The 13868-nt window shown below is 37.5% G+C and overlaps 1 protein-coding gene across 1 annotated transcript in view; it reads left to right on the forward strand.

Annotated features, from left to right (window-relative positions):
* Positions 1 to 13868, forward strand: part of LOC115210503 (cytosolic carboxypeptidase 2-like) — a 291706-nt gene that overhangs the window by 34835 nt on the left and 243003 nt on the right. The window contains exon 2 of the mRNA XM_029779107.2: positions 9143 to 9417. Within this exon, the coding sequence (XP_029634967.1) occupies positions 9264 to 9417 (154 nt within the window). The 5' untranslated portion in view covers positions 9143 to 9263. The remainder of the gene's footprint in view (positions 1 to 9142; positions 9418 to 13868) is intronic.

Consider the following 13868-nt stretch of genomic DNA (forward strand, 5'->3'; position numbering starts at 1 on the left):
CTTGGTATTTCTTTAATTCTTCCTTGTTAATGACTATATTTTCACAGGGGCGAGTTGCTGCACTCGCAAAATTTATTTTTGACTTTTCTTGTTGTTTAGTAGCTTCACCAGACATATTGTCGTCTGCTTTTGTAACGAGCGCGTGAGACGTCTCTTTACTTTTACCTTCCTCCTCCCGCATTTTCGCCTTCATGCCTTCAAACAAATTTTCAACGTTTTCCTCCGACTCGGAGGAGATTGGTTGCAAATTCATATTTTTCGTCGCTTCCCCCTTGAAACAAGGGGGAAAGAACAGCAGAACTCTGCTGCAACAGCAGAAAAGAAGTGGCCTCGACGACCAAAACAGCAAATTTTCAAACTTTTCAGCACAAAAACAATCTTTCACTGCGGAGCAAAGAATAACACGACCGATCAGAGAGAGAGAGAGAGAGGGGGAGAGAGAGAGGGAGAGAGAGAGAGAGAGAGAGAGAGAGAGAGAGAGAGAGAGAGAGAGAGAGAGAGAGAGAGAGAGAGAGAGAGAGAGAGAGAGAGAGAGAGAGAAAACGTTCCTGCGTAGTGATCGGCGGCTATGATATTTCACTATGCAACTTCTCACTCCTGTCTCTCACTTGTTCACTTGCGCCGTTCTAACAAACATCACTTGTCTATCTTTTTCTTACTGCTACAAAGACAAGAACATTATACACTCTCATACAAAGAAAAATTAACTTTCGATTATTTTATACACGCCTGCCCGTCGTGGTTTGACAATGCATATTAAGTAACGGTAAATAAAATTTGGAGTTAACATAAACTTCGACCAGTCCTTCTTTCCTTGAAGTCTAATACATCGACATTCACAAAACTATTTTTTGGCTTAAATAACTGCCCCTGGACGGTAATATGCACGTACAATTTTTCACCTAGGAAAAACAAAGATATTCTCAAAAACCATATTTATTTTATACAATTCTATTGAACTTATATCGTTTCAATTATCAGATATATAGACACAAAGATAAAAATATTCTGAAGTTAACAATGGATCTATTAGGAAATATTGAAAATTAAACTGTTGAAAGCATGAATAGAAGCCTCATATGAACAAATAATGTCCTTGGGCATTTTTGGTAGAATAATAACCGAATTGTTTCAAGTTAAATATCACGAATTTCTTCATTTGTTGCTTGGCCATAATTCACATCAGAGCAACTTTCATTTACTTGTATCTCATCTTCTTCAATTTTGTCATTATGTGCATCTAATGCATTTATCTCAAGGCCAGACAAAACATCATGTAAGCGTTAGTTTAAGAGGCTATGTTCTGCAGTCGTTTCACGAGGAGCAAATTCCACAACATTCAAAAGCACGCTTTATAGTTTCTTTATTTAAAGTGGCAACAGGTTGGGTCACAAAGTTCACTATCTCCTGATAAGAAGGTTTTTTGCGATATCCTTTATTTGTATACTTCTTTTTGCCAATTGAAAACCATTTCTCCCATTCAGCACGAATGGTTTTCTTGAAAGGACCAATAATTAATACATCTAACGGCTGCAAGTAAGATGCTGTTTTAGGAGGTATAAGTTTGAGAATTGTATTCCTACGTTTGAACACTTCTAGGAGCTCTGGTTTCTTGTGCACTGAGCATTCATTCATGAATAGCACTGAATGTTGAGAATGGCATGCTGTTCTCTGCCTAAACACTTTTTCAGCCCACAGCTGCATGAGTTCATATGTAATTGATCCCCTGTTGGAGACTGTTAAGTAAATATTCTTTGGGACCTTGATTTTAGGCACGTTTTTCAATCCTTTAAGGATAATAATTGTTATCAACACCTTCCTGCAGCATTAACACACAACACAGCAGTAAAACGAGCTTTGGTAGCATCACAGTGGCTAGCGTCTACATTTTTATTGCCAACAAAGTCTATGGTTGTTGAACTCAACATGTCAACGTATACAGGTGTTGCATCCATATTATAAATCTGGCAGTATCCTTATCTGCTATTAATACTGGAATGCTATCAAGATAGTCACTGGCAATTTGTGCCTTTTCTCCAAGTGTTTTATAGTCTGCTTGACCAACATGTATAATCTTTCTCACAGTCAGTTTATTTCGATTCATGGAAATGAAAATCCATTTATCATAACATCTGACGCTGTTCATTTCAATTCCAAACCTTTTTACCAACTCAAAAGTATATTCCCGCAAATGGCGATAATTTACAATTATATTGTTTGTACGCTGAACAACAATCCACTGTAAGAGTTCAATCTCTAGATCTCTATGTGCTGGTCTTCTACTCCACCAATTGAACTGCGCCTTCTCTTTTCTGAAATATGGATTAACTCAGTTTCTTTTGTGCACCATTCTCTCAATCGTTTTCAATCAATGCCTGTCTCTTGACGCAGCAGGTAAATTGCCAGAATGTTCTTTCACTTGTTTAATAGCACTCAATTTTTCACTAATGGTATATGATATTGAACACATTTTGATATATTTACTTTCATATATCTACAGACGTAGATAAATTCGTCTAAACAGAATGCAAACAAGAACTCTAACTCTGTTTCAAATAACCGCCCATCCAAATAAATGCTCATGGGTGGATTTTCGGAAAACCCCGGTATCTTCTATTTTAAACTGTGACGAAATAGCTTTTATTTTAAACAAACCCATGCCGTGTGAAAACGAGCAAATGGTTAGAAAATATTTAAACCAAACAGATAGTGAACATGTATGGAAATGCAAATGTGGAAAAAAGTTGACCCAGAAAAAAGGAAATGGATGGACAAATTTTATGAATCACATAAAAAAACAGCATTCAGAGTGTTCTACTACACAAGCAACTGGACAACCATCTTTATCGAGTTTTCTTTCACCAAGAAGTAGTTTGGCCAGTCATATTTATGGTTGGATTGAATGAGTATGTGTTGGTTTAAAACCATTTTCCTTTACTGAAGACCCCCTGACTCGTAAGTACACAAACTTGGGAAGTATGACAAATGTGACCTTAAAGAAATACATGGAGAAACTTACTCAAGAAGTGGAAAAGAAAATATCTGATGAACTTCCAAGTAAATTTTCGTTGGTAATCGACGGTTGGACTAAGGGTTCGATGCATTTCATTGGACTTTTTGCATCTTATTCGTGCAATTATCAAAATGACTATTGTACTGTTTTTCGCCAATGGCAAGTGAAATATCATTCACTGCTTCTGATTATGTTGAATTTATAGAATATGTGATCAGTGTCTATAACAAAAATTTAGAAAATGTTGTAGCTATTACCGGAGATAATACTGAAGTAAACAAATCTATAGCGAATTTGTGTAGAATACCATTGATTGGATGTGCCTCACATAAATTCAGTCTAGCTGTTTCTGCTTATTTCGACAAGCAGGAAGTTCTGTTTGATAAAATTAATATGTTGATGGGCAAGCTAAAATAATTAAAACTTGCGGGTAAACTTCGAGAACAATCGCCTTTGCAACCTATACAAAGAAATAAAGCCCGTTGATACAGTACTTATGATACGATTGAGAGGAACATCTAACTCAAGCCGTTTTTAGACTCTTTTCAAGTCAATCCAAAGCTGGTTGATTATCTGTTGACTCCACGCAGACTCTAAAAGACAGTTTAGGAAAGTTACGCTCAGTAACAGTTGCCTTGCAAAGAACAGAAATAGATTTGGGAGATGCTCGAATTCTTTTTGACAAAATTCTCGCATTGTATCCTTACGAGGAATTTAAAAAATATTTGCCTCCATCGGCAGCCATTGTGCACGGCCCAAATTTTGAAAGTGGAGTAGTAAAAATTTTACAACATGCAGAAGCAGAGCTAACTGCGGATGAAGTGGCTGTTCTACATCAGCTGAAAGTGGTGACAGACTCGTCAAACAGTCTGATTCATTTGTAGATGATTTTGCTTCAATTTGTTTGAAAAACACGAAAAAGATAAAATTCAATCTCAGCAATTACTGTAGATTTTTGTTACCAACGTCTAACATCTTGGAATGTTTCTTCAGCTTGGCAGGTTACGCTTTTAATGAATTTCGGCAATACTTAACACCAATGAATTTAGAATTGCAATTATTTCTGAAAGTCAATTGCGCTTTCTGGGATGAAGACCTAGTTTCAGAAATCTGCAATCGTTCGTGACCTTTTGCTATATTAGAACATTTTAATTGTGCTACTCGTTCAAGAAACTCTTTCAATTAAAGACCTTCAATTTATTTGTTTTTTAACTATTGTACAATGTAGACTATACATGTTGTTTGTTCTTTATTCTAAATAAATAAAATTGAACTTTGAATGTTTTCTGATAATAAAGTTTTTGAAACTATGAGACGTGCCTTTTATTTTCCTATCATTTTGGCTCTTATCTAAATGGAAGCTAACACTCCAAAATATATGGTGTTTTTACGTTCGACAAAATAATTGACAATTAATTGCAATTAATTGCAATAATTGATTGACCTGTATCCCAATTAAAATTAATTCATTGCTAGGAAAATAATTGATTGGAAAGGTTCCACTCAATTATTTGCAATCCCTGTACTACTCGCATACAGCTAACACTTAGACCTTTAATAGATGCACTTTTGCAACTGTATTAAAGGATAATTAAGGCATTGTATTGGTATGTGGACGTTGTCACCTACAAAATCCCCTTAAAGAGAACAATCTTCCTTAAAGTTCTAGGTGCATTTATTTTGGTATTTTATACATTATTTGATGTTTAGTTTTCAATTTTTAGGTATTATGCGCTGCAATATATTTTTCCGAGTAACTGCTTGTCTCCTTCCACCTTCTCTTCAACACTACTCCCCACACCTCTCAACTGTTTATCATCTAGGCATGCTTTTTCCTCAAACCCAGTATATTACTAAATCCTTATCATGCCTTCCTCTCACCCATTACTCCCTTTTGAATTCCAAAGCTCCAAGACATACCTTCCCTTTTGCAACTGACACAAAACTTCAGTTGTCTCAACTTTGTCCAACCAAGTAGATGCCTGTATCTCTACGTAATCTCCAAATTCTACCTCCTGCAGTTTTTTCTCGACGCTGTGCAGCTATGGTCTCTAATTGTAAGGTACGTTTTTCCATAGCTCATGTCTTGGACGGAGCTGCAGCCCTAGGTCAAGATTAGGCATCTAACACCTGGAATGTTATTATGCTCACCGTCCTCTACCAGTCAGGCAATGTAGTTTGTAGAAGTTCCACTTTAACAATATATACTGGACTAGTATTGAGTTTCTTGAGGAAACTCTTGGTGTCGACGAGGACAAACTAACTGATCTGCTTCGAAGGACTTTTACGCTAGGGACTACTAAGGACAACATTCAGATAACCTTGGCCTAGCAGTGATACCAAAGAGCACTACCAATTCGAGATAAAATGTACAGGCACAGAAGTGCCGCCAAGCAGGATTGTTCGACATGTCTCTAAAGTGACGGAACCAATGCTCGTGCACTGTCCAAGCATTGTTGGCTTGTGATGTTTTGTCGAACAGCTGTCGTCACGTGTAGGATACATCCTGCTACTGGCTGAGTTCATAAAGAAGATCGTCCACCTCCTGACTTTAACAAGATGAGGAAGGGTGAGTTCCTTTTCAGCCTAACCCTAATCCACTTTTCAAATCAGACACTGAGCACTTTAAGTGACACGTCTCTCCGGCGGCGACCTACGGTGCTATCGACGGTGCCTTTAGGTGTCGAACTGTAAGCCGTTTTGTCCGGATTTATCTTTACTCCTGTCATCGCATCATATTTCTTTATGAGAGTGCCAAATACTTTCATTTCTGTGGTGCTCGATAACATTACGGTGATATCATCCTCATACACCGACATAGCTTTTTTGCGTCCCCACTCAAAATGGCTGCTCCTCAATAGTTCTTGCTCCTGCATCGATAGCTTTGGAGCCAGTGGGTATGGGAGAGATGAGAAAGGACACTCTTGACGGACCGAGTGCATGATAGGAAAAGATTCCATTCACTTTGACCATCAAGCGAATGCTTCTATACATTGCTGTGATCCAGCGCCTGGAAACGGGTCTGAAATCGATCGCTGTTAGAACTGCTGTCAAGTATTGGTCGACCATATCTAAAGCTTTCATTTGATTAGGCTCCCACCAAAGCCATATCTATTTTTCCCATCCCCTTTATGAGGTTTTCGTAGGTCCTGCTGGGGATCACACACATTTGAGCTTTTTGGACTACAAGACCCAACCTCTTTATTAACACCAGTCGAGCAATTTGTCTTGTGGAACTGCTCGCTCCTTAGTTGCTGTTATTGGTCTTTGGCAGGGCCCTGCGTTGTCCGTCGAGGGCTTTGGTAGGCTGTCAGAACAGATATTAAAATTTATAACCAACTTTTTGATATATCGCTTGCTTCGGACAGTCGAAGAAAATACTGCTGGAATGCCATACACATCTGCTTATAATCGAGTAACACTTGTTACTCCTGGTCTGTCACAGACTGAATTGTAGCTTTGTTGTCACGTCACGCCTCCACCACCTGAGCTCTTTGAACGTCTTTTGTTCCCTCTTGTTTTAGCGCACGAGCCCTGACAACCCAACCTTTATGTTTCGCGTTGAAGAAATAGTCGAGGACCATTCTTGCTCGTCGGTTCTAATCGCCTGTTCTAGTTTTCTAATTAGCTCATCCTCTAATTTATTTCTCTCTAATTTACATCTCTAGCACTGGCTGTTTACTAAACGCTATCGATTATAATTGCTCTTTTCAAGGGTGACCCACCACATGTTGTTGACCATTGCTCCTGTCGACTGCAGTCCCTGCAATCTTTACACCACGGGATACACGAATTCAACTTCCAGTAACCAAGTCCCATCTAAGTCGACTGTGTAACTGATCAGCTTAAAATGTGGGCACTCTACACTATATCTGCTGTAGGAAATACGACCGTATGTGGAGGTTGGCGACATAGGTAAGTCACACGGTCGCATCCCTAACGAAATAAGCTAAGCCATAAATACAATTTATACAATGCAGTGCCAACAGAATATAGATGAATTGACGACAAGCCGTTCCACTGTTTGAGAGAAGATAAGATTTTATTTACAATGGTGTTAATGTTAGAAGGTTGTGAGTGCTAGCAAGTGTGTGTGTGTGTGTGTGTGTGTGCATGCAACACGTGTTTGTGTCTGTGTGTTCGTGTGTGTGACAGATACAATAAGGGTGAAAGCGTGTGACATAGTAGGTACAGAGCATAGAGTTAATGATGGAAATTGGTTTACAGTTCATAAGGTACACGATATGTAAGCGTTCAATATCAAGATGTGTCTCGGGCGGAGGCCGGTTGGGCGAATTATTGTCGAGCTGCGGTCGTGGTCTCAATCGGCGAGCGGGTTCTCTTAATATAGTATTCTTCAGACGGACTGTTTCTACTTGGTGAAGGGATTCACTCTAACAGTGTGGTTCTGTGAAGTTGGTGTGTACATGTCTGAAGTGGACGATGGTGATGGCGACTTGAAGTTGGTACAATGATGGTGACGACGGCGGCGGAGATAGAAGGCTTTCTGTGGTGAGTGTACATTAGCGTCGTCGTGGGTGATCGTCTGTCGCTGTGACTGGAACATGTTGAGTAGCTCTGTGGTCAGAGGTTTAGTTGAGTCACTTGTTGTGCTTATTTTTCTCTTGATATAGATATTCTTTCAGATATATATACTGCAACTGTTTTTCCGTGGTGAGATTTTCACACTAACAGCATGAGTTGAATCTGTAGTTATCTTGTGTACCAGTTAAATCTTCGTAGATAGAGACGATGTTGGTGATGACGTTATGTCTGTCGCTTGGTTTACTATAGCGTCTTCATATTATGTTTTGCTTGGTTGTCGTCTGCCTTTCGAACTGGAACATGGTTGAGTATGCTCTGTGTGGTCTCCGACTAAGACCTTAAAAGGTCTTAAGCCAAAAGACAGTGAATCGTGATATATCAGCCTATTTAAAGAGTTGAGATGGCTCAAATGAAAAGTCCTATTCAAAAGCCGTGATTGGTCAGTTTACACACTGGCGCGAAGTAAGTAGAGAGACAAACCGCGCTTAGATGCTAACCAATCAAAATAGTGGACACAACAACGTTAAACTAGCCAAAGATATTTGTAATCTCAAACGAGATCATTCTTAATATTTTTCTCAAACAGTGAAGATAGCAATGAAGAAAACAATATTGCTACACTGCTAACCTAACAAACGCTTTGAGTAGGTACGACCTCGCTGACTCATTGTGATTACTTCTTGTCAACAGTGGTATATTTGGGATATTTAGTCAGTACTTGTCAGTCAGTTGGAATCGTCTGAGCTGATTCACGCAGTTTTTCAATCCTCTTCTTTGAGATATGCGCACACAATTCCATCAAGCGTCAAAAGTAAGTATTAGAGACAGCAACTGTTTCATAATTTTATGATTCATGCCGTCAAATGCAATTCCTAGATGAAATTTCGACGAAGAATTTAATTAAGTGTATACTTCCACCCCACACCCCACATACACTCTTATATACATTCTATATGTATGTATGTATGTATGTATGTATGTATGTATGTATGTATGTATGTATGTATGTATGTATGTATGCATGCATGCATGCATACATACACACAAACAGATACACATAAACAGACACTCACATATTCAACTCCTTACGCAAATTTCGCTCGCATATAGGAATAGATCCATGTATTCGTTATATAAATTACATAATCACATTACTGCTATCTCTCACCCACAAATATACATATATTTCCTTCTATATACTTACACATCTATCTATCTATCTATCTATCTATCTATCTATCTATCTATCTATCTATCTATTATCTATCTATCTATCTATCTATCTGTCTGTCTGTCTGTCTGTCAGTCTGTCTGTCTCTTCCCTCTCTCCCTTTCTCTCTCCCCCTCTCTCTTCCCTCTCTCCTTTCCTCTCTCCCCCCTCTCTCCTTTCTCATCCCTCTCTCCCCTCTCTCTCTTTATATATGTATGTATGTATGTATATATATGTGTGTGTGTGTGTGTGTGTGTGTGTGTGTGTGTGTGCGCCCGCGCGTATGAATGCTTTTGTATATATATACACATATTATTTACTGGTCTCATTACTCTATGATATTCTTTATTTGTATATTTGTTTTATGTTGTCAGGCGATATTTCTGTTCAAGGGAGATAGAAAGCCAGAAACGATGGAACAAGTCGAAACCAGTTATTCCCTCTGTTTGAGTGAGTTAGTTCACTGATTGGGACCGTCATTGCTTTTCTTTAAATATGGTGGAAAATCAGCACGAACACGCTTCAACTATCAAACTCTCACATACAACGATCACAACGTCATCTAACTCGACAACGTTGAGCTTTTTTTCGCGAGATCTATTTCAAATGCCAGAACAAAAGAAGACAGAATCACTCAATCTCCAAGTTGGTATGTATTGAAACAAAAACCCCAGCTAAACACAGAACACGTTGAATTTCTATGTTGTTTCCTTTTTTATGTTTTTATCTATTTTCTTTAAAAGGACATGTTTTATTAGGTCATTGTAGAAAGTCTATCATGCGTAGTTGAGTATGATTGCCAACCATTAAGTAGGTATTTAATGTACAGGGGTTCTTTTAATGCGACACAGGCTTAAGGAGTAAATAGGACCATTGTTTTCAAAGATAGATATAATTAAAAATATGTATTTTGTCATCTTTTGAATACCAGGTGTTAGGCGCATACGATGGTATAGAGATTTAGGTGCTGGACTAATACTTTGTACCTTATCACCTACGCTGTGATATATCTACAGTGGTTGAATTACCAAGCACAACTATACGTAATCATGGACCTGTGGATTACACCTAAGTGCTACTTCGACTACATGTTTGCAGAGAATCTGTTTTATTAGAGCTGACTTGTATCTTCACAAATGCCTTGTACGCCTAGCTGTACTATATAACTACAGAGTACACACCTTGTAATAAACCGTGATAGTGTCAGTGAATTTGAAATTGCTAAGTGGTTTGTTGGATTGCATCAGTTTCATCTCTCGGGTAAATTGCCAACAATAAACTAACTATCCAGCGTTGGGAGTAACCCATCTCTCGTGCACAGCACACCGGAAATTACAGATAAGGACTGATCCAGTACAACATTTAATCCTATTTTAAGCGCAACTGATCTACTTCCTGTGGGTAGCTGGTGGATTTGTCTCTCATTTTTAACACCTAGAAATAGAAAATATAACTTTGTCATAGAAAAATGCTGAAGTTTATGAAGAGAGATCGGAGTATTGATACTAAACTGAATACAGAAAACAGTGTTTGATGCCACACAAATTTAAGATCTCTATATGGAGCAGGTGACATCGCTCATTCACTCAAACATAATATTTGCTTGTTGTTAGTGATTTGCTAACTGTATTGAGACATATAGAGTCTTGACCACGACTAGTTACAAAACTTAAAGAATAAACAGTAACTGTAATAAGACACACGCGGTTTGCACTGTCACAGCGTTCCACAGCGTTGATTGCTTATGTCCATGGCATTCATTATACTGACAGCAATAACCCCCATGGTTACGACCCATTTCTCATTGGCAGAATCTAGCTGAACCCTCATCGATAATTTTCAGAGCTGCTTCCAACCGGGATTTATGTAGCTTTGTTGTATTTTCTTATAACTAAGTGGGACTGAGCTGTTCATGTCGACAGTTTCACACCTGCAACAAGATTTAAAACACCAATGTCTCGACGGGTAGTACAGGTCGTCGTTATCAATTCGACCATCTTTAACTTCAAGAAACTGCACCATGTTATACATACATATTTATAATATTTACATGTATATATATATAATATACATATATATATATATATATATATATATATATATATATATATATATATATATATATATATATATATATATATATATATATATATATATATATATATATATATATATACTTGCGTCAGAAATTAATTAGCACTTCTCAAATTTCTACATTAAATAGGTTAAATCAATTAACCTATGAGCTGTTCAAAACGTCAAACGCGATGAGAAAACTTAGTATGGTGTGATTTCGGTCCTTGCGAGGCGCTACCTATATCTATTAAACAAAGGAAGATTTGTCTGCATCCGCACTCCAAGTTGTTGCACTGCTATGTCAACATCATAAGGGTGTAGACTCTCAAACTGCTCTGCAAACAAAGTTACGTCATCGTTCTGTGCAACAGTGAACTCGCAACAAAGCAATAGTTCGAGATATGGCCACTAGGTGACAGCACATACCTTGAGTGAAGAGCAAATCAAGGGTGCTAATTAATTTCTGACGGTAGTGTATATATATTATATGTAGAAAAATACAAACTGGGACAAGAACGTAAAACATTTAGAAGATGATACAAAAAACACTTCAATCTTCAGTCAAGAACCGGATCATCCTCGCAATTAAACATATATATATATATATATATATATATACATATATATATACATACATGCGTACATATATATATATATATATATATATATATGCAGAGAGAGAGAGAGAGAGAGAGAGAGAGAGAGAGAGAGAGAGAGAGAGAGAGAGAGGTTATGAATAAGGAGTCCAACGTAGGTCATATATCAGCGTGTGTATATATAAATTTTTTTTTTCAGAATGAGATAAAAAAACCAAGGCTGTGAAGATTTTAGAACATTTATAAATAGGTCTTACAGCTGTTTCCAGGATATTTATTATATCCCTTCATCGGAAACGGTTTGAGATAAAAGTTAAGCAATAGTTAATTTAGATAAGATACGAAATAGAGAGTGAAGTGGAGGAATGAAAATCGATGTGAGATATGTAGGGATATTGTAACGAATCAGAGAGTGAAGTGGAGGAATGAAAATAGATGTGAGATATGCAGCAATATTGCATTTGCAATATCCCTGCATATCTCACATCTATATACTGTATATACATATTTACAGGTATGTTGATGTAAACATGGTGCCAACGCACAAAACTTTCGGACCTTGAATCTCTTTCTTACTGCTGCTAAATGTAAATAATATATGTATGTATATCTATATCTATATCTATATCTATCTATCTATCTATCTATCTATCTATCTATCTATCTATCTATCTATCTATCTATCTATCTATCTATCTATCTATCTATTGATCGTTAGACGGATATCTATCTATCTATCTATCTATCTTTCTATTGATCGTTCTTTTTTTCCTCTTCCCCCTTTTTCCCCCTTTTTCCTTCTTTTTTCATTTCTCTTTCCTTTTGTTCCTTTTCCTTTTGTTCCTTTTCCTTTCCTTTTTTTTTCTTTTTATTCCTTTTATTTTATTCAATTTTTTTTTTGTTTTTGTTCTTTTCTTCCCTTTTACGATCCCTCTTGATCGAAAGCCTACGCCACCCCATTTTTTTTTCTTTTGCTTTTTGTTCTCTTCATCCCCCAAAAGAAAAGCTCTACCTTGTAACTTGTCCCATCTGTGTGCAGCCCTGTGTGGCCAATAAAGAAACTTATCTATCTATCTATCTATCTATCTATCTATCTATCTATCTATCTATCTATCTATCTATCTATCTATCTATCTATCTATCTATCTATCTATCTATCTATCTATCTATCTATCTATCTATCTATCTATCTATCTATCACCGTCACAGTCACCGTGACCGACCAGGCTATCAGATGTTGCTACACATCGCTGGTCACAATGCGCTTGCTTAGCCTTCAAATGACGCCACCCCGCTGGCTAAGCGAGCAGGCCAATATATATATGTGTGTATGGGGGGTGCTGTATAGTAAGAAGCTTGCTTCCCAACCACATGGTTCCGGGTTCAGTCTCACTGCCTCGGACTGACCAAAGCCTTGTAAGTGGATTTGGTAGACGGAAAGTAAAAGAAGCTCGCTGTATATTTATCGCGAAACCACTGTGATATTTTTGCTCATTGACTGACGAGGAAAACTCAGCTGCGAATATTCTGTGTGTCGCGTCTTTCTCTATATTTCCCGTCCGTTAAGTTTTCGTCTAGTTTCCAGTTTGATCTGCTTTCGCAGATATATCTTATCTTATCTTATGTATGTATGTATGTATGTATGTATGTATGTATGTATGTATGTATGTATGTATGTATCTATCTATCTATCTATCTTACTCTTATTTGTCTGTCTACTAGCTCTCTCTCTCTCACACACACTCTCTCCCTCTCTATATCTCACTCTCTATTGTTTTTGCTTTCATTTTTCAGACGCTATTCTTTTCACTTTCAATTTTCAAACGCCATTGTTTTTTCACTTTAACTTCAGTCGTTATTGTTTTCACTGTAAGTTCAATTGCTATTTACAAATAAACAACGACAAATTACTGATAGAAAGAAGTTCACAATTACTGATGTAAGTAAATTCCTAATTTACTGACAGAAGTATCTTCATAAATTTCACTTCAATCCGTACGGTTTTGTGTTTTTCTGTTGTTGACGGTATTTTCCTGGTTCCTTCGATACTGACTCTTTGGTTCCCTAAGTGACAAACTTCGCTTCTACCCGTACAATACTGGCAGAAACGTTAGCACGCCAGGCTAAATGCTTAGCGGTATTTCATCTGTCATTACGTTCTAAGTTCAAATTTCGCCGAGGTCGACTTTGCCTTTCATCCTTTATGGGTCGATAAAATACCAGTTGCGTACTGGGGTCGATCTAATCGACTGGCCCCTCCACCAAAATTTCGGACCTTGTGCCCAGAGTAGAAAAGAATACTTTATTTTCGTTAAAATTTCTTATTTACTTTCTGCTCGTCGTATTAAGAAACACAATTTCCGTTAACAAGTTATATTCATTGTTTACTATCTTCTGCACTCGTGTATTTCTGTATACGTATACAACC

This window comes from Octopus sinensis, linkage group LG4, assembly GCF_006345805.1.
Source record: "Octopus sinensis linkage group LG4, ASM634580v1, whole genome shotgun sequence".
Lineage (NCBI taxonomy): Eukaryota > Metazoa > Mollusca > Cephalopoda > Octopoda > Octopodidae > Octopus > Octopus sinensis.